Source organism: Lynx rufus, unplaced genomic scaffold (genome assembly GCF_022079265.1).
Source record: "Lynx rufus isolate CCGP_SWC_20201006 ecotype Redwood Valley unplaced genomic scaffold, mLynRuf1.p SCAF_8, whole genome shotgun sequence".
In the NCBI taxonomy this organism is placed as follows: Eukaryota; Metazoa; Chordata; class Mammalia; order Carnivora; family Felidae; genus Lynx; species Lynx rufus.
The window spans coordinates 117,800,203-117,823,488 of record NW_025814896.1 but is presented as its reverse complement, the minus strand read 5'-3'; the positions used below and the strand labels follow the sequence as shown (position 1 = coordinate 117,823,488).

General features: G+C 38.7%; 1 protein-coding gene and 1 pseudogene across 2 annotated transcripts in view; both read left to right on the top strand.

Annotated features, from left to right (window-relative positions):
* Positions 1–246: 246 nt before the first annotated feature.
* PPP1CB (protein phosphatase 1 catalytic subunit beta) overlaps positions 247–23,286 on the top strand; it is a 42,816-nt gene continuing 19,776 nt past the window's right edge. Inside the window, exons 1-2 of one of the 2 annotated variants that reach the window (XM_047067574.1) lie at positions 247–324; positions 541–680. In XM_047067574.1, the coding sequence (XP_046923530.1) occupies positions 629–680 (52 nt within the window). In that variant the 5' untranslated portion in view covers positions 247–324; positions 541–628. Of the gene's footprint in view, positions 325–495; positions 681–23,286 lie in introns of those variants that run through there. The other variant, XM_047067573.1, reaches the window with a different exon arrangement.
* On the top strand, positions 16,355–17,648 carry LOC124503214 (40S ribosomal protein S2-like; annotated as a pseudogene).

Here is a 23,286-nt window from a genome sequence, read left to right as displayed (position 1 = left end):
CGGGAAGGTCAGCCACTGCCCACGCTCGTTCTGCCTAATGGGAGCTTCCCCAGCGCGGCGAGCCCCGCGAGCCTCGGGGCGCCTGCGCCGCCGTGGCGATTCGGCGCAGTGGAAGTGGCGAGTGAGGGCGACGCACCTGCGCGAAAGCAGCAGCGGCGGCAGCGGCGGGAGAACGGAGTCCAGTGCGATTGCGCAAAAGCCACAGCTGTGGTGGGGGCCGCGGAGGCGTGCGCCGTGCGCCTGCGCGGAGGGTTGCGTGGCGCGGTGGCGGGGAAGGGTGGTGTGCTGTAAGTGGAGCTGCGGGTGGGGCCGTCGGCGGCGCTGGTGAGCTTTGCGGAGTTGGGCGGTGCCGAGGAGGAGGAGGTGGCGGCTGGGTCTGACGCGGCCCGGTTCTTGGGGGCTCCACTTGTTTATTTATTTATTTATCGTGTGGGCCTCCGAGTGTACGCGCGCTCCACTACTTGGTGGGGAGGGGGTGGGGGGAGGGCCCGGGGAAAAGAGGGAGTTGGAACCGGGGTCGAAACGCCGCGTGACTTGTAGGTGAGGGAGCGCCGAGCCGTCGCCGCAGCCTCCGCCGCCGTGAAGCCCTTGTTCCCGCTGCTGGGAAGGAGCGTCTGGTGCCGACAAGATGGCGGACGGGGAGCTGAACGTGGACAGTCTCATCACCCGACTGCTGGAGGGTGAGTGCGGGGCCCGGCCTGCCGCAAGGAGGGGGCGCCCCCTTCAGCCCTCATTCCCCCTCGCCGCCGAACCCGAGGGGACCCCCGTTTCCGCCCCGCGGCGGCTGCGGAGGCGGGGGGCGAAGAGGCTGGTTGGCCCGGGGGGAGCGGCCTCCAGGAACACGGTCGGCCGGAGGCAATTCGAGAGGGGCTGTCCCCGCGGGCTGCCCGGCGGGCAATGTCCCCGCGAACCCTCGGGGACCGTCATGGCATCGCGCTGGCCGGGGGCTACGAGGAGCCCAAGGGTGCTGGGTGACCCTTCCCAAGGAGGGTGCGAGGATGCGAGTTTCTGTGCATTGTATGTCCGTGGAACGTGTATTTCTTCTCTGTTCTCTTTGTGCATTGCCCTTGGCTGCCTCCGATTCTTGTTCCGGGAGTGAATTTTATAAAAATCTTCTCATTGAGACAGTTGTTGGACCTCTTCTGCATTTTTGCATGATGCTGTAGGACGAACTCTGTTTAAGGAGGGGGTAACATTAGCGGGAGTTGAGTACCTCCTATTTATTATTTAGGTTAAAAAAATAGTAAAACAGAAGTCTTTGACTCGAGCTGAAGATGCACTCAAGAATATGTAGACACGTTTGCTGACGGGATCGGCTTTCGGGTTTGAGAATTTAACAGGCTTGAGCAGGATTTAATTTCTGCACAAACTTAGAAAGGTCTACTTTATTGTAAAAGCCTCTCGTGTGTGAAAGGTATTTACAAGTCTTCGCTGCTTTTGAAGTTTCCTGGTCCTTCTGTTTTTACTGAACAATTTTATGTTGGGGTGGGGGATAGAGGGAATGGGAAGAGATGGAGAGACCAGGGTATTATTCACACTTAATCGCAGTCTTGTGCCAGTGAATCCCTTTACCCTAAAATTTGCCTCACCACTAATTGCTTTGTGAGTGTGTAGAAAAGATACTAAGCCTTCAAAAAAATTTAGCCTTTTCTGTTGGAAATCGTTAGAGTGCATATGCACTAACTTACTTGCTTTCAGGTTACCTGAAGGTAACTTGACAACAGCGAAGCGCAGTATATTCTTATATTTGGAAAATCATCAAAGAAAATTGTATTCCTGGGGGTGAGGGGCCGGCTAGTTCCTTTTTTCAGTCTGTGTGTTGGTTTCTCGTCAGTTCTGTATGTGCCCGTTGTGTAACAAACTACAGTTTATTTGCTCCAGATGTGAAAGCCTTCCAGCAGTCTTAAGACTGGATAGGAAAGTTTTACCAGGAACTCTTACTTACCTTTTCTTTTACTATCGAGTTATTCTTGGGAGGCCCCCTGGTGCCTGTAGTCCGTGTTCACTGCTTAAGTCTTGGTGGACTTTTAACAGATGTGGACATCTTGCTGGGTCTACGAGATACTTGCTTTGGAAAAAATTTTGTTTTGTGATTGTGCATTGTTCTAAGAGGGAAGTATAGCTACTTAAACATTTTAATGTCTTGATAACTTTTGGGGGAATCTGGGCCCCGCTTTCTTACACATTTTAAACTTGAGTTTGTACATTTAAGTATTTTAAAAATCTGATGTTTGTATTTCAACTTCTTCACTTCTATTTTTCATGTACTTACATACTTGTATACTTTGTAGGCATAAAACAGTAGATTTTGTGTTTTAAAACGTTTGATCTGGGACCTTTTAAATCAGATGCACTTTTTTAGGATACTTAAGAAACTTCACTAGTGGATTGTTCGAGTTTATTGGAAAAAAGATTTGGAGGGAAAAATAGGCTGAGGGATTCCATTAGTTTTGTGAATTCAGATTTAATATTTGGTGCTGGCTTTGAACAACCTCCCCCTCCCCCCGCCTGTGTGTGTGTGTGTGTGTGTGTGTCTGTGTGTGTGCGCGTGCGTGTGTGTGTGTGTGTGTGTGTGTGAGAGAGAGAGAGAGAGAGAAATAGTCTAGACATTTTCCCCTTTTAATATTGATCTCCTTTATGCCAATCACCAGGAATCCAAAGATAAAACACAATCTCTTCACCCAGGGAGCTTCCAGGCTAAAGTGATTTCTGGGCTTTTGCGACCTCTGTCTATATTCTGTCTACATTCAACACACTACCATCAGTAAAAGAGTTTCATTACTTGCTTCTCAATCCTGGGAAGTATATTTAGTTTGACAGTCCCTCCTTGGAATTCTTAAATTCTGCAGGCTCCTTCTCTTTTCCTCTTCCAAAATCTATACCTGTTCAAAGACATCCAGCACAGACGTATTTTTTTTTCTTGTCTGCCTTTGTTTTCAGTGATGTTACTTGCTCATTAAAGTTCATTTAGATTCAAGTGATGGTGTTTTGTAAAGCTGCCTAGCAAAATAGCTGCAGTAGGTGTTTTTGGTTTTTTTTAGTATTAAAAGAACATGTAAGTGGGACGCCCGGGTGGCTCAGTCACTTGGGCGTCCAACTTTGGATCAGGTCATGATCTTGCGGTTGGTGAGTTCGAGCCCCACGTCAGGCTCTGTGCTGACAGCTTGGAGCCTGGAGTCTGTTTAAGATTCTGTGTCTACCTCTCTCTCTGCCCCTCCCCCACTTGTACTCTGTCTCTCTCTCTCAAAAATAAATAAACATTTAAAAAAATTAAAAAAAATAAATGAATATATAAGATAAAACTTAGAATGTCTCCACATGGGAAAAATCAGCAGAACTTCATCTTATTTTAAAACGTTGATTGTTGGGGCGCCCGGGTGGCTTGGTCGGTTGGGCGTCCGACTTCGGCTCAGGTCATGATCTCACGGTCCGTGAGTTCGAGCCCCGCGTCGGGCTCTGTGCTGACCGCTCAGAGCCTGGAGCCTGTTTCAGATTCTGTGTCTCCCTCTCTCTCTGTCCCTTCCCTGTTCATGCTCTGTCTCTCTCTGTCTCAAAAATAAATAAACGTTAAAAAAAAAAATTAAAAAAAAAATAAAACGTTGATTGTAATTCCAAGGCATGCTCTTGATTTCTTTTTTATTATATCAAATTGCCAGTGGGCTGTAACACGTTTGGTAACCATATTTTATAAGTTGCTTTTGTGTTTTTTTTTTCTTTTTTGAGTGGGCATATCATTGATGTAATATTTTCAAAGTGCCTTCAGAACAATTTAAAATTTTCTGTTATTTAATGCAAACCATATACTAATTTCTTATTTGAATAGTGCATATTCCTCCAGTATATTGGGTTAAGTTTTACTTAGAACTAAAAGCCAAGGACGCCTGTGATTCTATCCCCTGTAGTGAGCCCTGTTATCACATTCTCGTGGCTTATAATAATGCTCTTGACTGATTGTTTAAATCTAGTTCCTGTGGGTGTCCTGGAAAACCCAGTGAAAGCTTTTTACTTTGATCATTAGTTCCAAAAGGAGTTAGGGTGGCCGTAGGAATATAGCATAATCACCTTGCAAACGTTGTTCAAATTATAAATGTTGAGTTTATTTTGGGAGGAGGTGAAATAGAATGAGTAGATGGATCTGTTTGGAAAGAGGATAGGGTGAAAAACTGCTTCCCACTAGCTGTTCCCAACCAGACTTTATCCAAGTGTCTAAAAACTGGGCTGTACCGGATGATAATTAACACATGCCTATTATGTAGATCCTATATTTTGTTATGTTTATCATATATATCTGTGTGTATGTATATATCTCTGAATTTGTGGAACTTCTGTGATCATTTCCGTTCTTGTGGGTTATGTATTCTAAAGATTTAGTCAGGCTGAGACAGACTAAGCAAATAGGAAGCTTTGTTTGTGTCCTTTTGAAAGTTAAAAAAATGAACGGACTTGAAAAATTAAATAGATTAATAAAAGCACATTAAAATCTTCTTTAAATAAAAGTTTTATTGAGATATAATTCACATACTGTGTATTTCACTTACTTCAAGTGTATAATTAGATGATTTTTAGTATATTTACAGAGTTGCCCACGCATCACCACAATTTTAGAACATTTTCACCAACACAGCCCTGTTCCCATTAGCCAACACACTCCCTTTTTCCTTTCAGCCCTCCCCCAGCATTAGGCAACGACTAATCTGTGTATCTCTATGGATTTTGCCTGTGCTGGACATTTCATGTAAATGGAAACGTAATATATGGCCTCTTGTGATTGGCTTCTTCTAATGTTTAAAAATTCATCTATATTGTGTCATGTCTTAGTATTTCATTCCTTTTATAGGTGAATAATATTCCATTGTATGAGTAGACCACATTTTATTATTCATTACTTGTTGGGCATTAGAGTTGTTTCCCCTTTTTGGCTGTTGAGAATAATACTGCTATAAACATTGGTGTACAAGTTTTTGTGTGGGCATGGTTTTACTTCTCTTGAGTCTACAGCTAGGAATGGAATTGTTGGGTCATATGGTAAGTCTATATATGTTTGACCTTTTGAGGAACTGCCAGACTGTTTAAAGCCTTTTTTTCTCTGATTTAAATTGTTTAGTTGTGATCCAGAAGTCTAAAGGTTAGGCAGTTTGAAGGAAGTGCTAGTCTGCTTGTTCCTGGCAACCCCAACTTCTGTAGGAAAGTGTTGTTTATATATAGATCCAAGGCCAGGTTTGTTAGAAATGAGCAGGTTGAGGAGTAGGAAAGATCATTTGAGGGATACTTTTGCTCTTCCCTTGCTGCTTCCTAGATGAGAAGCCAGAGGATGCATAAAGGTGGTACATTTTTTTTTTCAACGTTTTTTTTTTTTATTTATTTTTGGGACAGAGAGAGACAGAGCATGAACGGGGGAGGGGCAGAGAGAGAGGGAGACACAGAATCGGAAACAGGCTCCAGGCTCTGAGCCATCAGCCCAGAGCCCGACGCGGGGCTCGAACTCACGGACCGCGAGATCGTGACCTGGCTGAAGTCGGACGCTTAGCCAACTGCGCCACCCAGGCGCCCCAAAGGTGGTACATTTTTTAACTGATTCAGAGATTAGGTTTGTTTTCCCGTTAATTCGTTGTTCCAACAAGTGAGGGAAACATTGAAAGTTTAAAGTAGTGCAGAAGTGGTTTTATTTTGTTATTTAAATGCAAAGCTGAAGCTTTTCTGGTAAATATCTAAATCCAAGATTAAAATTCATTGGGATTTAGAAATCTATTTACATTTGAGTCTAGAGACAGGATTATATTTTAAGATTTAGGGTTAACAGGAAGATAACAAATTATATCTAGCAGGCTTTTTTCTCTATTGCTTTCCATATTTACCATTTTAACAGTATTCATTCCAATGGCACGTATTCTCAGTTCTAACGGAGGTAAAATAATATAAGTATATAAGAATGTCAAAATATTTAGAAATAATAATTGAAATCTCATTAAGTATTTCTGAAACAAAAGTTATTCTGGAAGAGTTGGGATATGGGGATGCAAAGAGAAGAAATGGTTTGTAAATGAGGTAGGTTTAGGAGTGATGTGGTGGAGGATGGGAATTCCCAGTTGAGTTTTCTAGGATTTAATTTTATTGGATGCAAATTTATACCCTCAAGCAGCAATCCCTGCCCTTCTAGCAGCTGTATATAGCCATTCCAAGGCTTATTTTTCCTGGAAAGATAGAGGGTCAGTGAATATAGGAAGGAGAAAGTGATCAGGGACACATCTCTTTCTTGTACACCCTCTATGTCTCCCCAAGATTGAATTGGATTACCTTCGAAGTCTTGGTTACTGGTAGGTGAAATGCAGTTTTTTACACTCTATTCTCTGAAATACACCATACGACATCTGTTAGATAAAATTGAAAATGCCTTAATGGAAATAGTCTTCATTACATAGTTAGAGGTAAAGGACTAAAAATGCAGAAACTCATTCTGAAGTTTAGCAAGTATAAAAAACCACTAGCCAGTCTTTTCCTAGTGTTGGAGGAATTCAGTCCCTGGTCTAGGTGGGTTCTTGTAATACAGTAGAAAAAGTAGTAGAAGGACAGTGGCAGTTGTCCTTTATCCTGCTTCTGCTCTACTCATGTAGCAGAGTGATTTATGAGGGTGTATATACATAACTTTCCTGAAAATTCCTGGCCTCTCTCTCCCTTCCCAAATTTACCTGCAAGAACAAGTAAGAGTTACTTATGTAATAGTGGAAACATGGCCTTTGGGTCCTGATAATGTGCCCACACTGTGTAATTTGGAGGTGACACAGTTTATTTCACCATAAAAGAATTTTATCCCCAGAATCTTCATCAGAATATCGCTAAGTTCCAGTCTAGTCAATTACAGATTCAGAGAAGCATTTTCTTGCTTTGAGTATTTGTTTAATAACACCATTTTAACTTTTCCTCTAATTTTACCTCCTGTATTTTTAAGATTTAGAGAAACCAAAAGTTACTTTTCATAATAAAAGGAGTTTAATAAGGACATCTATTATGTAGCTTTCTTTAATATTATAATTCATGGTTATAATGACTTCTGTAAATTGGGAAGGAATCTTCATAGGTGTTTGTTCGTAGGTTATCTCTGTTGTTTGAATATTTGTCAAATAATTGAACCAAAGTAGTGAGAGAAAATGACCAGCCTTCTGAGGAGATCTAAGTTTACACAGTGATAGAAAGGAATGTGTTTTTTGAACTTAACTGCAGTAGTTATGCTAATCAGATGTTTACTCAGTTGTGTATTTACTCAAGATATATCTGTAAGTATTGTTACAGTGGGAGGCCATGTTTATGCTGGTTTAGGATACAGGTTCTGCATGTATTTTAATTTCAGCTCTGCCTCTGTTCTGCATATTGGGGATGATAGTGTCTATTTCATAATGTATCTGTAAAGACTAAACAGATAAAACCCTTTGATACATAACAAAAGCTCAGAAAATGTTAGCTGTTGTTACTCTTTCTGTTTGGTATAAACCTGAACTGAGAAATAGGCAATAGAAGACTTTTTATGCTGCTGAGCTCTGAACCCTTCCTGTAGTAATTATTGAGAAGGCCATTCCTTATGAGGATCTAACATGTATTGTGTCCTCCACATTGTGTTATTGCATGCAACCACTCTTTTCATATATGTGTATATATGTGTAAAACATTTTGTTCCTATTTCCATCATCCGGAGTTTGTAATCTGGTTTGAAATAGTGTTGGTGCTGAAGGGCAGAGACAATTTTAGGCAGAATAAGATGGTGAAAAGTAAGTTAAAGAAATTTGTTGTATGCCTTCTTTTGGCTGGGGACTAGAGCAGTGGATTTCAAACTTTTTGACTCTTGGGACCACTTTATATACTCCTAAAAAGAACAGAGGACAAGAGCTTTTATTTATGTGATTTATTAGTACTGTGTTAGAGATTAAAACAGAATTTTAAAATATCTTTTTTAATTCATTTAAAATAATGGTCCATTGCATGCCAGCATAAATAATGTTTTCTAAAACAAGAAATATAGTGATAAGTAAACCTCTTTAATGTCTGGTTTTGTAGAAGTTAACCATGTAACATATAGCTAGAAAGTGAAGGAGTATTTTATTAGTCTTTTTAGATAATTGTGGATATTCTTTAATGTTGTGTTTATTCTTTAATGATATTCTTTAATGTTGTACTAATCAACAAGTGGTAATTTCTTAAAGGTTAGTTGTAATGTGGAATCAGAAATATCTGAGTTTTTTTGTTCCTTTACATTAAAATCCATTGATCCGTCTTACACTTAAAAAAAAATTTATTTTAGCACTTACTCATTTTTGAGAGACAGAGACAGAGTGCAAGCAGGGGAGAACAGAGAGAGAGAGAGAGAGAGAATCTGTAGCAGTCTCCCGGCTCTGAGCTGTCAGCACAGAGCCCGATGGGGGGCTTGAACTCACGAGCTGTGAGGTCATGACCTGAGCCGAAGTCGGACGCTTAACTGACTGAGCCACCCAGGCGCCCCTGTCTTACACTTAAATGGTTCTTATACGTTCTTTATAACATGCATTGGTCATATGGAAAATATCAGTTACATCGAGTTATGCAGATGTTCTAATGTTCATACATCTTACACAATATCAAAAAATAATATTTGTTGATATAACAAGGTATCAGAAGAGTCTTTAAGTATGGAAGAAGCTGTCAGATTCGTGGTGCTGGATACAAAGTTTCCAAAATTTTAATTTTCACTTGAAAGGTTGATTTTTATCATTAGCAACAAATGCTGTCAGTTGTTTTCTTTGAAACGACACAGCCTCACTTTGTTCATTTTCAAGAGTATCTGTTAAATCTAAGTGTAGATAGCTATAGTTTGTCAGCTACACTTTCCAGTAAAAAAGATGTTCTGTGAAAAATGTGGCTAGATCGCTTGGAGCTAAAACTGTCACACGAGTGCTTTTCTTGAACACAGCCATTGTGCTTTGGTATGTAGCAGAAATGCCTAATGGATACTTTTCATTTCATTATACAGAATATTAAAAAGATGTATATTCAATGGTGGAGATGTAATAAAATTGATAATTTTTACTACTTGAGGGCATTCTTAAGTGAAACTGGACTTCTTTGTGTTTCACTATAAATGCATGGCAGTGAATACCACCAGTACATTTTGGCACCACTGATTTTGTTTTGTGCTAAGGTGCTAGCAGTTTTGCCCACCATTGGCTTCTGTGTCATGCAGATGTCAACATAGTGAAAAAGGGGATCCCGCTTGGAGAACCATAGAGCTAGGGCACTCTTCCTCTGTTCTGAAACATCTGGCTCTCAGCTATATCTGCTATTCTTTATTCTTTGCTTATCATTTGTTTACTGGTATATCTGGAATCACTTTTTAATTTATGACTCTTCACAGGCCCCTTTGAGAATTCATGAAAGCCATAGGCCTTTTCAGAAAAATATGTATGTTCATATATATACACAGTATTACAGTTTGAGGTATTATACAGAGCTTCTGAAGGCCACATTAATCATTCCTATCAGGCAGACTTAAGATAAATTGAAATTGTGACAGCTGCCTAATTCTTTCACTTGAAACCAAAATTCCACATTTTAACCACTTGTAAAAATTTTACCGTTTTTACTTTTTGTGGCTTAAAGGGAGACTTACATGCTAAATAGGGAGAAATAGCCACTTCATCCTACAGAAAAAACCAGGAAATTTAGCAAGTGTGGATTGAAGTTAACTTTGCTATTGATTAATGTGTAACCATGAGTGAATTTTGGGGGGGTGTAGAGTGAATTAAGATACTAAAGGTTATGGAAGATTCCTAAGATTTCATGGGGCAGATATGATAGATAGTAATGGGGTTGGTTCTTTTTTCTTGACATCCTTTCTGTTTTAGAGAAGGCAGTTATTGTGAGAACTTGCCGGAGAAAATAGCAGATGGTTATTGAAAGATAAAATTTAATATACACACAATACACATAAAACACATATATTACACACCATTTGTATTTTTTTTAAGTGTATTTATTTTGAGAGAGAGCACAAGCAGAGGAGGGGCAGAGAGAGAGGGAGAGAGAGAATCCCAAGCAGGCTCCGCACTGTCAGTGCAGAGCCCAACATGGGGCTTGAACCCACGAACCATGAGATCATGATCCGCGCCAAAGTCAAGAGTTGGCTGCTTCATTGACTGAGGCACCCTGGCGCCCAACACCATTTGTGATTTAAAAGACAAACCTGCATTGAAAAGGTTTTTTACATGAATATGAAATTTGAAATATAATGATTAAGTGCAATTTGTGTATCTTCTTTTGGCATCAGATAACATTTTGTTTAATTGAGGTTCAGAGTTAGTGTTCTGTGTCATCAAAATTGATTGCAAGTGTTCATCTGTTAATGCTGATCTGTAATGAGATCTGTATTTCATCTTGGAAGGTATCTTTTAACATGGATAGGTACCAGTCCACGAGAATGTGATTTTAGTTAATGATTTTAGTTATCATTTGGAAGGTATTTATAGACTTCTTCTAGTCCTCTCCTAATATTTGCCTTTTATTATGTTATCACAGCACACAAATCAATTCCAATCAAGGGCAAAGTGGAAGCTCTTCACCTACACAGTTAAGTGGATTTTGGTATAGTGTGCACTAGCACTGACGTCTGAAGAGTTCTGTTGGAACTGTGATTTGAGCTTAGAAAATATATTTAATGCAAATCTGTGAGGAAATGAAGATCTTGTTTTAACTTTGACAGCACTGGGAGTGTGTAAAGCAGCTTTGACATTTGCTTGTGAATTCAAGCATCATTAGTTGTCATAATGACTTACCACAGTATACGTTTCACAAATAAATGTTTTTTTGCCTTACAGTTTTAGATTCAATCATTAAGAAACATTATCAGGTTTGCAACAAAATCTAGTTTATCAAACTACCCATAATAGTGATAGTGATTGTTGTCATTCAGAAAAATTGCAGTATTGGCCCTGAGCTCAAAAAAATCACAATAAAACTATCACTACTAGGCCATTGAACTGCTGTGTAGTAGAGCAATTTGAGATATTCAGCTTTTATTTCTGACAAATGCTCACGGAACTAACAATAGTTCACGAGTGCTAATGATGTGCACTATTGATTACCGCTGAGCCAACAATACATGGTAAAGTATCTTTCTACTGAGTAATTGCACCATACACTATAAACACCTTAAATGTTCACAAGTTTGTAAAATTGTCCAACTAGGGTTTTTTTGTGCTCCATGTATATTTTTACCACCATTTTTTTTGTTTTTCTCAGCTTCTTGAAAATATTTTTGATAGCTAATTCAAGGCTCACTCTTCAGTCACTCAATTTAGTATTGGCTCCTTAAATAAGGCAACAGTTAGGTATTGGTAGTATCTGTGAAGTCACGAAGAGCCAAGGAAAACCACTTGAAATCATTTGTTTTTGTTTTATTTTTTAAAACATTTATTCATTTTTGAGAGAGATAGCATTAAAGGGGGAGGGGCTGAGCGAGAGGGACATAGAATCTGAAGCAGGCTCCAGGCTGTGAGCTGTCTGCACAGAGCCCTGATACAGGGCTCAAACTCACAGGCCACTAGATAATGACCTGAGCTGAAGTCGGAAGCTTAACTGACAGAGCCATCCAGATGCCCTCATTTTTTATTGCTTTTTTTTTTATTGTTGTTGTTTTAATGTTTATTTATTTATTTTGAGAGAGCGAGAGCACTCGTGCACGAGTGCAAGCTGGGAGGGGCAGAGAGAGAGAGGGAGAGAGAGAATCTCAGGCGGGCTCCACACTGTCAGTTCACCGAGCCCAGTGTGGGGCTCTCACTCGCAAACTGAGTGAGATCATGACCTGAGCAAAAGCTGGATACTTAAACAGCTGAGCCACCTAGGTGTTCCTCATTTGTTTTTTTAACTGATGATTGGTTAATACTGCTCCCGTTGTCTTCGATGCTTCAAGAACTGTTTTTACAGAAAGGGTAATAGTCTTAAACAAGAATATTGTTTCAGGACCTATTTGGCTTTTCCAATCAAACATGATTTCAGGAACTCACCATTAGTACATGGCTTTCCTTGCTTGCTAACACAGTAGCCAGTTGGAAATTTAATTTTGGTTGCAGTCTCATTTTTATTTGTGTGAAGAAATTCTGCTGTGATGAGATTCCATTTAAAATGTTTAAATTGTCTTTGCTTTTGAGTGAAATAGGAATGTTGTGATGATAGTGCTTAGCCTGGTAATGTGAACATATATTGTATTTTTTTAAGCATAGCTATAATGTTATAAATACAATCCTTAGCTGTCTAGTTCAGTAACAGAATAATCCACAACCCACTGTGCTTTAAAAGTGCAACATTTGCATTCCATTTTTCCTGCGTGATGAGTATGCACTGTAATAAAAGTAAAAAAATGTTTTTAAATGTTGCAGAACAGCAACAAGCAGGAACTCAAGACACTGTTGAGTTATAACTGTATTTCTGTAATTCGTAGTACCATGAGAAGCAGTGTGAAATGATAGAGTGCCCTGTGTCTCTGTCACAATGAATCTGCTCTGCCATTGTATGGTGAAAGTGCCCATAGATGATACTTAATGGGGGTTGGGGGTGGGAGAAGAAAAGAAAAACATAACAAGTAAGAGTAGTTGTGTTTCCGTAAAACATTTTATTTATGGATGCTGAAAATTTATATAATTTTTATGTGTCTCTTCTTCCCCCCCCCCATCATTTTTTAAAAAGTAAAAACTCACAAAACCAGGCATTGGGCCAAATTTGATTCATGTTTTCCCCCTTTTCTGATGTGGACATGCTTGCACAGAAAGATTCTCTTATCAGGAGTAGAAGACCTTTACCAGTCAGGACTGGTAAAAAAATATGGGGTTAGGGCCCATAGTGTTTAGTCCTTGCAAGGTATTCCTCTAGTTTCTGTATGTAATCATCCAATTTTCTCCTCTGTGACCAGTAATCATATTTTGTGTCCTTTTCTGTATGTACTTGAGCAATGAACACAGGAAATTTTTGAGGGTTTTGATCCTTGAGGAAAAGGAAGCAGCAGTGAGCTCACCAATCACTCTGGCTTTTTTCCTGGAGGTATAGGGGAATAGATCCCAAACAAAAAGTGGCAGTCTTCCTGGACTCAAGAGGAGAGATGGAAGTCTGAGGTCATTAAAGCGTTGAAACTTAAATCCAAAAGAGGAGAGAACCACATAGATTCTAACCCCAAAATCTGCAGTCATGTCACCCTTAAGTCATTGACTTCTAAAGTATACATATACAAGAGAAGATTCTAAGAAACTCAGAAGAAAACAGTATCTGGAAAGCTAAAGATCTGAGCAGAGATTCCAGTATCACCCTAGTGCCAGAGAGGCAAAAGTTGAAGTTCAGACTGCCAAATTAGGGGGACTGTATTATAGTCTAAATTTTCCATTGATACTCCATCATGACCACTCCCTAAGAGTGAGGGCAAAACTGAAGTAGACCAGCCCTCAAGAAAATGTAAGTCATTATTACTCTTACAACTGAAAGGAAACAATGCTGTCTGGAAGATGTCGTCTAGAGCTCATACAATTTCCATCCATAATCAGATATTTCATTCAGTGAAATGACCACAGGACATGCTAATAGACTTAACTGACCAGAAATCAGAGGAAAAAAGGGAACAAATCCCCAGATTATTCAGATATTAGAGTTATCACTGAGAGACTTTAAAATAACTGATTTAATGTGCGCAGGATAAATAAGAAATGATGGGAAATTTTATCAGAGTCCTGGAAACTTTACAACTAAATAAGTACATTCACTAACAATGAGAATTTGAGAGTTGGGCTTACTAGCACAGTAGAAACAGCGGCGTAGTAAAAGCTAGGAAAAAAGTGTCGTGTAGAAATTACGCAGTGCTGAGAAAAAAACGGGAAATAAAGAAAGCAGGAGACAGTGGAAAGGTTTAACATACATAATGGGAGTCCCAGAAAGAGAGGAGATACAGGATAGAGGAAATACTGACCAAGACTTCTCCAAAGGGAGAAAGATACCAAAAGATTAAAGAAGCTCCATGGATTCCAGGAAGGAAAAATACAAATAAAACTATATTGAAACCCATCGTAGACTTAACTGCTAAAAATGAAGAAAAAGAAAATCTTTATGTTTTAATCTTTTTAATGTTTGTTTATTTTTGAGAGAGAGATAGCACGCGAGTTGGGGAGGGACAGAGGGGGGGGGGCATGGAATTGAGCTGTCAGCGCAGAGCCCGATATAGGGCTCAAACTCATGAACCATGAGATGATGACCTGAGTTGAAGTTGGCCTCTTAACTGACTTAGCCAACCAGGCACCCCAAAAGAGAAAATCTTAAAAGCTACCAGAGGAAACAAGTCATTACATGACCTTCAAGAGAACATTGATGGTTGATATATCACCTGAAACTACAGATGCCAGAAAACAATAGACTGTCCTTTTAAGGTGCTGAAAGAAAAGGAAGAATGCTAATCTAGAATTCTAAATTCAGTGAGCATATCCTTCAGAAGAGAAGGCAACGGATGCCTTCATGATCTTGCGGTTCCTGAGTTCGAGCCACATGTCGGGCTCAGTGCTGACAGCTTGGAGCCTGGAGCGTGCCTGAGGCTCCAGGCTCCAATTTAGACTATAATACAGTCCCCCTAACTTGTCTCTGTCTGTCTGTCTCTCTCTCTCTCTCTCTCTCTGCCCCTCCCCCACTCACGCTCTTGTCCGTGTCTCTCTCTCTCTCTCTCTCTCTCTCAAAAATATACATTAAAAAACATTTAAGTGAAACAAAATAAAAACACAAACAAGCTGAGAAAATTTACTGATACAGACTGGTACTGGAATTTTCTAGTAAAGTTCGTATTGAAAGAAAATGATTCCAGATAAAAGCACAGAACTGCAGAAGTAAATGAACAACAATAAGGATAAATGTGTGTAATTATAAATTAATGCTTTTTAAAACAATTATGGGGGGGCGCCTGGGTGGCGCAGTCGGTTAAACGTCCGACTTCAGCCAGGTCACGATCTCGCGGTCCGGGAGTTCGAGCCCCGCATCAGGCTCTGGGCTGATGGCTCAGAGCCTGGAGCCTGTTTCCGATTCTGTGTCTCCCTCTCTCTCTGCCCCTCCCCCGTTCATGCTCTGTCTCTCTCTGTCCCAAAAATAAATAAACGTTGAAAAAAAAAAATTAAAAAAAAAAAACAATTATGGTTTGTAGGGTTTGTGGAAGCAGTATATGACAACTGTAGAACAAAAGGCTAAAAAGTGCATTTGTTATTTCTAGAGTAACTACCAAAAGAAAAAGAATATATAACTAAAAAGATAACAGAGGAGAAAATGGAGTAATAAAAGATAATTGTTCCAAAGAAACGCAAGAAAAGAGAAATAAAGGAATGAGGAACATGTGATACAAACAAAGCAAATGACAGGATTTGTCCATAATTATAGTAAATGTGAAAGGAGTAAACACTCAAGACAAAGTTCAGAAGACCTAACTATACTGTATACAGGGAACATATTTTAAATTTAAGGGCAAAGATAGAGGAGTAAGCACCAGAATGGGAGAACTGCATCATATGCACATTAACCAGAAGAAACCTGGTTGGCTGTATACATCAGAAATAGTATATAAGGCAGGAAGTATCACTAGAGGTAAAGAAGGGCATTGCATAATGTTAAAAGGATGAATGCCACAGGAAGAGACAATAATCTTAAAATTTTTAGGTATCTAATATTATAGGTCTAAAACACAAAAAGGAAAACTTGATAGAACCAAAAGGTTAAAATAGACAAAACCACACTATATAGATTAACGTACCTTTCTCAGTAACTAATAGAACAAAGAAAAAATCAAGGATCTAGAAGATTTAAACAACACAGTAAATTTGACCTAAGTGACACACACAACACTTTACTCAACAACTACAGGATATACACACTTTTCAAATATGTATGGAACATTTACTAAAGTATGCAATGTGCAGTACCAAAAAGCAATTCTCAGTAAATTTAAAAGAAATGAGATCTCAGGTTCTCTGATTTCAGTAATGATAAACTAGAAATCAATAGCATGTAAATAGAAAATTCTCAAATACTTAGAAATAAGCAGTGTACTTTTACATATTTTACTGCTACTGAAGAAATAGCAGTGAAAATTATAAAATGTGTTGACCTGAATAATAATAAAAATACATGTCAAACTTGTGCAATTGCAGCAAGAAGCAATGCTTACAGGGATATGTATAGCTTTAAAAATACATATAATAATATATATTGGTGGGGAGGGGGGAAGGCTGAACATTAAATTTTTATTTCAGGACAGTAGAAGAATAAGGAAAGATATAATAAAGATGAGAGCCGAAATCAAATAGAAATCAAATGTATGATTTTTTAAAATGAAAATGTTGAAGCTTCTTCTCTGGGAAGACTCCAAATAACAGACGACACCAGTGCTGTGGGAGGGCCCAGGGGCCCTGGAATGGGAGGCCATGGCGGCTTCCACAGAGGTTTCAGCAGCAGCATCTGGGGCCAGGGCCATAGCCGGGGTCAGGACAGGAGCTGTGGAGCTCACGGAGGCAAAGCCAAGGACAAGGCTGCCACTAGGCTGGGCCGCCTGGTGGTCAGCGACATGAAGATCAAGTCTAGAGGACACCTGTCTCCTCCCTGCCCATAAAAAGAATCTGAGATCATTGACTTCTTCCTGGGTCATCCTTCAAGAATGAGGTTTTGAAGATTATACCTGTGCAAGAAGCAGATTCATGCTGGCCAGTGGACCAGGTTCAAAGCATTTGTTGCCATCAGAGATTACAGTGGGCACATCGGTCTGGGTGTTAAGTGCTCCAAGGAGGTAGCCACTGCCATCCATGGAGCCATCATTCTGGCCAAGTTTCTCGTTGTCCCCAGGCAGTGAGTCTACTGGGGAAACAAGATTGGCAAGCCCATACTGTCCCATGCAAGGTGACTGGCTGTTGTGGCTTTGTGCTGGTGCTCCTCATCCCTGCTTCCAGAGGCACTGGCATTGTCTCAGCCCGTGCCCAAGAAGCTACTGGTGATGGCTGGTATTGATGATTGCTACACCTTGGCCAGGGGCTGCACTGCCACCCTGGGCAACTTCGCCAAGGCCACTTCTGATGCCATTTCCAAGATTTAACAGTTATCTCATCCCTGACCTTTGGAAAGAGACTGTGTTCACCAAATCTCCTATCAAGAATTCACTGACCATTTCGTAAAGACCCACACCACAGTTTCCATGCAGAGGGCTCAGGCTCCAGCTACGGCCACAATATAGTTTTATACAAGAAAAATAAAGTGAATTAAAATTGTTTAAAAAAGAAATTGTTGGTAAGATTAATAAAATTGATAATCCCCAGAAAGACTGATAATGTAAGAAATAGAAAACAAATCATCAAAAAAGATACAGGAGATGTGACTAGTAATGGAGACTAACAAGATGGAACAAACAAAAGCAATAATGTAATCCTGGCTGGGATTCTGTACTAGAGGAGAAGAATGTGCTATAAAGGACATAATTGAGACAATTATTAAAATTGTAGTATATTCTTCACATTAAAGATTTATATCTGTTAAATTCCCTGGATCTGATAATTTATACTGTGCTATCTTTTTTTTTTTAAGTTTATTTATTTTGAGGGTGGGGAAGGGCAGAGAGAAAGAGAGAGAGAGAGAATCCCAAGCAGGCTCCATGCTGTCAACACAGAACCCGATGCGGAGCTCTGTCTCACAACTACGAAATCGTGACCTGAGCTGAAATGAAGAGTTGAACACTTAACCAACTAAGCCACCCAGAATACAGTCTGTTCTTAAATGGGTCAGAGAAAAGTTATGTATATGTATTTTAAAGGAAGTTAAGATTTTATAAATAACTTAGTGCTAATAACTTTTATAATTTAGATGAAAAACTAATCTTGACAATACTGATAAAAAGGAATAGAAAATCTGAATAGTTTTATGTATGTTAAAGAAAATGAATTTGTAGTTGGAATACTTCTCAAAAAAAATTCCAAGCCCATTTGGTTTTGCTGGTGACTTAAATATTTAAAAAAGAAGAAATTAGGCCAATTTTGTTGAAAGCAGAAAAAGAGAGAACACTTCCCAACTTGTTCTTTGAAGCCAGCACAACCCTAATACTTAAATCTGACAACTATCAAAGAAAGGCAATTACCGACCAGTATCGCTCATGAATATAGCCACAGAAATCATGAGCAAATTATTAACAAATTGAATAAGAAAGATAAATGTCATAATGTGGTGGGGTTTATTCTAGGAATCCAAGGAACACTCAATCGATATAAATCATATTAACAGAATAAGGTGGAGGGGGATTATTATCTCAATGGATGAGATACAGTATTTGATTAATTTTAACATCCTTCATGATAAAAATTCTTAGCAAACTGAGTATGTACAAAACTATAGCTATCATAATGGTGAGAAATATTGAATGCTTTTTTTTCTCTTAGTTCAGGAACAGGACAAGGAAAACCTTTAGCACACTTTTCTTCAGCATTGTCTTGGAGGTCCTAGTCAATTCAATGAAGAAGAAAAATAAAAGATACAACGATTGGGAAAGAAGTAGTAAAAGTCTTCACAGATGATATGGTTGTATACTTGGTAAATCCGAAGGGATCTTCAAACTGTTAGACTAGGAATCAAAGTCACTATTCATAAATCAATTACGCTTAACATCAAATAATTAGAAAATGAAATAAAACACATTTACAAAGCAGCACCCCTTCAATTCAGTTTAATGAAAATGTGCAGGACTGCCCCTTAAACACTACAAAACATTGGTGAGAGAAACACATGACAACTGAAAGAGATACCATGTTTATGGAAGACTCAAAATTACTAAGGTAAATTCTCCCTGGATATATTAATTCCCAGTTAAAACTCCCACAAGCTGAGGGTGAGGAGAAATAGACAAGCCAATTTTAAAACATATTTGAAAATGCAAAAAGACCTAGGTTAGCAAAGGCAATCTTAACAAAGTTGGAATGCTTATATTATGAGATAACTTTATAAAAAAAACAACGGTAGGGGCGTCTGGGTGACTCAGTCCGTTAAACATCCAAATCTTGATATGGGTTCAGGTCAACTCAGGTGATCTCATGGTGGTGAAGTTGAGCCCCCACCACCACCATCACCATGCTGAGCGTGGAGCCTGCTTGGGATTCTCTCTCTCTTCACCCTCTCCCAGTTGTTCACACGCACACATATGGTGCGTGCACGCTCTCTCTCAAAATAAAGTTTCTTTTAAAAAGCTACAGTAATTAAGACAATGTAGTACTGCTGTAAAAATAAACAGATTAATGGACTATATGGAGTGTCCATAAATGGATCCACTCATGTATGGTCAACCTGATTTTTCTACACATCTCCCCCTGCAGTTCTGTGGAGAAAGGATGGTCTTTACAATAAATAGTGCTAAATCAATGGATTATTGAATGAGATAGGCTAAAATAGTAAAGCGTCTAGAAGGAAACATAAGGAAATATGTTTAGAGGAGATAAACATTGCTGAACACAGTAACATGGATAGATTTCACAGAAGAATGAGCAAAAGAGTATGTATACTGTATATTTCTATTTATCCAGAATTCAATAACGAGTCAGATTAATCATACTGAAAGAAATAAAAATAGTAACCTCCGGCATTATTATTGAATGGTTAAGGGTATAAGGGAGCCTTCAGGGTTGCTGGAAGTATTCTGTATCTTGATGTGAATGTGATTACTTAGGTGTATACATAGTTAAAATTTGGGGCACCTGGGTGGCTCAGTCGGTTAAGCCTCACACTTTGGCTCAGGTCATGATCTCACAGCTGGTGAGTTCAAGCCCTGCATCTGGTCTCTGTGCTGACACCTCAGAGCCTAGAGTCTGCTTTGGATTCTGTGACTCCCTCTCTCTGCCCCTCCCCCCCACCTCAATAAGAAATAAACATTAAAATTTTTAAATTTATTGAGTAAATGCCCATAATGTTAGTGTACTTTATATGTATGATACCTCAAAATATTTTCTAAACAGCAACAGCATGGTAGATATTTCCTATAATGGCATATTTACCTGGTTTACAATTATTGGCTGCTAAATTTTTTTCTGGGAAACTTTTGACTAAGAATTTTTTTGTGGTAGTAGAGGGGGGAGTGTGTTGAGTTAGAAGACTGGTTCTAAATTCTTCTCTGCTGCTTTTTACTCATTCTAGTTTTATAAACCTGGGCTCCCTGATTTTCAAGTTTTTAAATTTTTCTGTTGTATAGTGTGGATAATAGCTTCCCTTTCTAATTCTTGGGACATCAAAAGGATTAAATGAGATGATTGATGTGAAATTGCTTTGCACCTAATGAGTTATAAATTGTGCAGATTTTTAGTATCTTCATAATCTAGCTAGGTGCTTGTATCTAAGCTCATATACCCAAATTCTGGAACCCCTCATGGATATTGTGGCAGTGAACTAGTTCCTCTTTGTTAACAGGTTGCCTTGTTTTACTCCCTGTTTTCAGATGACTGAGAAGTTTGAAATGCTCTTGGATATTTGGGTGTACATACTGGCGGGAGTACATGAGGGAGCAGGACTTTTGAATTGACAAGACAGCTGGAATTGCCCTGAGCCATCTGTCATTTTTTTCCAAATATTTGGATAATTTATTCCTAAGATTTGGTCATTTGTCAAATGCTTAACCTTTAGAAGAACGTTTAGTTTCTCTAACTGCATTTCATCAACTTTTAGAAGTGATTTGATTACGCAATGCTCCATTGTTTTATATGCCAGTAAGAGGCAAAAAGCAACTGCCAATTAAAATTGTAAGAAATTATTGATTGCAAAGTATTTCTGAACTTAAAAATTAATTGGGGAAAACCATGCACCTTAAAAATCAACGAAATTTCATGTGTGTTTTTGTTTTGGTAAATTTTTAGTTTTATGGATTAGCATGACTTATAAATTGAAGCGTTTTTAGCTTTGTAAAAATATTAGTCAAAGTACACCGTAGTGTAACCTAAATTACTTGGGAGGTCAAAATTAAACAGATAATTTACAGAGAAAATAAAACAAATATGAGATAAAATATTCACCACTGTAATTTAGACGCTTTAAATTGACATGTCAGAGTGACACACACGAGTTTTAATGATTGTCATCAAGTTACAACCAAGTGTTGGTAACTTAAAGTGTTTTATTACTACAGAATCATAACAAAAAATTGTAGAACTTTTCTAAGAGCCAACTTTTGTTTGTGTTGTCCATTGCTGTTATCTTTAAATAATTATTTTTAGGTGAGTATTTGTCATCTGAAAGCAACAAGAGATCTTTAATCCTTCAAGAAAAATAACTTTTTCCCTTCAAGAAAGTAGACAGGTACTTGATGCACTGATGGTAAAACTGTATTTTGCAAATATCATTTCCCATACAGTTAAGACTTAATGCCAAGATTAAGAATTTTACAGAGAATTGCATCTAAGCTAGTATTGTAGATACTTACTGGAAAGTACAAGTAAGATGCCCTTTTTGGTCTTAGAAAAATCCACATATCCATGGGAAGTAGGTAATTGATGATTATGAGCTAGTACTAATGTAGAAGCTATGATAAAGTTCCTATAATAAAAGCAGTTCTGATGATGTTTTGAATTTCAGGGGTGATCTTATTAACAGTCATATTTACTAAAGCACATTTCAACAGAGTCTGTCTTTTCTGTTACTTAGATATTACTATATTAATGTTATGTATACATGGATTGACTTTTGCATGTGGGGGCCTTTTTTTTTTTTTAACCTCTGAACCTGACAAAAGAAACATAGTCTTTAACAAGAAATGTGTGGACTTAATTGTAAATGGGAAATAGTAGGGATATGTAGAGATACAGTCTGCTTTCTTTTTTTAAATACCTTCTCAGCCTTTGCTCTGTTGATGGGAATGCAAACTGGTGCAGCCACTCTGGAAAACAGTGTGGAGATTCCTCAAAAAATTAAAAATAGAACTTCCCTACAACCCAGCAATAACACTACTAGCAATTTATCCGAAGGCCAGAGGAGTGCTGATTCATAAGGGCACTTGTACCCCAATTTTTATAGCAGCTCTTTCAACAGTAGACAAATCATGGAAAGAGCCCAAATGTACATCAACTGATGAATGGATAAAGAAGATGTGGTTTGTATATACAGAATGAATACTTGGCAAAAAAAAAAAAAAAAAAAAAAGGAATGAAATCCTGCCATTTGCAACAACATGGATGGAATTGGAGGGTATTCTGCTAAGTGAAATAAGTCAGTCAGAGAAAGACACATACGATGTTTTCACTCAGGTGGAATTTGAGAAACTTAATAGAAGACCATAAGGGGAAGGGAGGGGGAAAATTAGTTTTAAGCAGAGAGGGAGGCAAACCCATAAGAGACTCTTAAATACAGAGAACAAACTGAGGGTTGATAGGGGAGGGGGCAGGAGAGAGGAGAAAATGGGTGACAGGCATTGAGGAGGGCACTTGTTGGGATGAGCACTGGGTGCTGTATGTAAGTGATGAATCACAGGAATCTACCCCCCGAAACCAAGAGTATACTATATACGCTGTATGTTAGCTAACTTGACAATAAATAATATTTTTTAAAAAATAAAAAATAAATGTTTTTTCAGTTAAGATTAAATGGGAGCAAGCAGTATATTTAGAGAGAAAGAGCCAATGGAGAAGGTAATGAGAGGAAATGATTTCAAGTTCAGTTCGATAGGGCAAATAAGAACTCCTCATGTACCATTCCTCCCTACTCTGTTCCAGAAGTTACTTATTAGTTGATAGATTTTATTGTTCATTCATAGGAAAAATGCTTTCCTCCATCTAAATAGCTTTTAGAGTTTTTCATATAGTGCCCTTGTGTGACATAATAACGCATTAAAATTTAATAGCTATCTGGAACCTTTTAAATTTTGTTTTGATTAGACGTTGGAGGGTGGGGATTGTTAAAATTCTTAAGACTGTACATAATTTTCCAAGGACGTGTGTGAAACTAAATCACCTACTGACAGCCATTTTTTGTTTCATTTCCCTTTCTTCATAGCCACTGGTTCTTAATGATGCTATTTTGGCCTTTTCCTAAATGCAAGACTTTACTGAGAGAGTAGGCTATCCTCAAAGGTGCTGTTCCTAAAATTGTTCAGGTCTCTTGGGCTGCAAGGTTGGCCACTGGAAAGCACAAGGGACTGCATTTCTGTGGCAGCAGCCTTGAGGAGCATCATTAGAAACCAGCAACATTAAGATAGAAAGGCAAAGATCACTGGAATAACCTTACTGTTAGCCATAGAACACTACAGGATATCTGGTA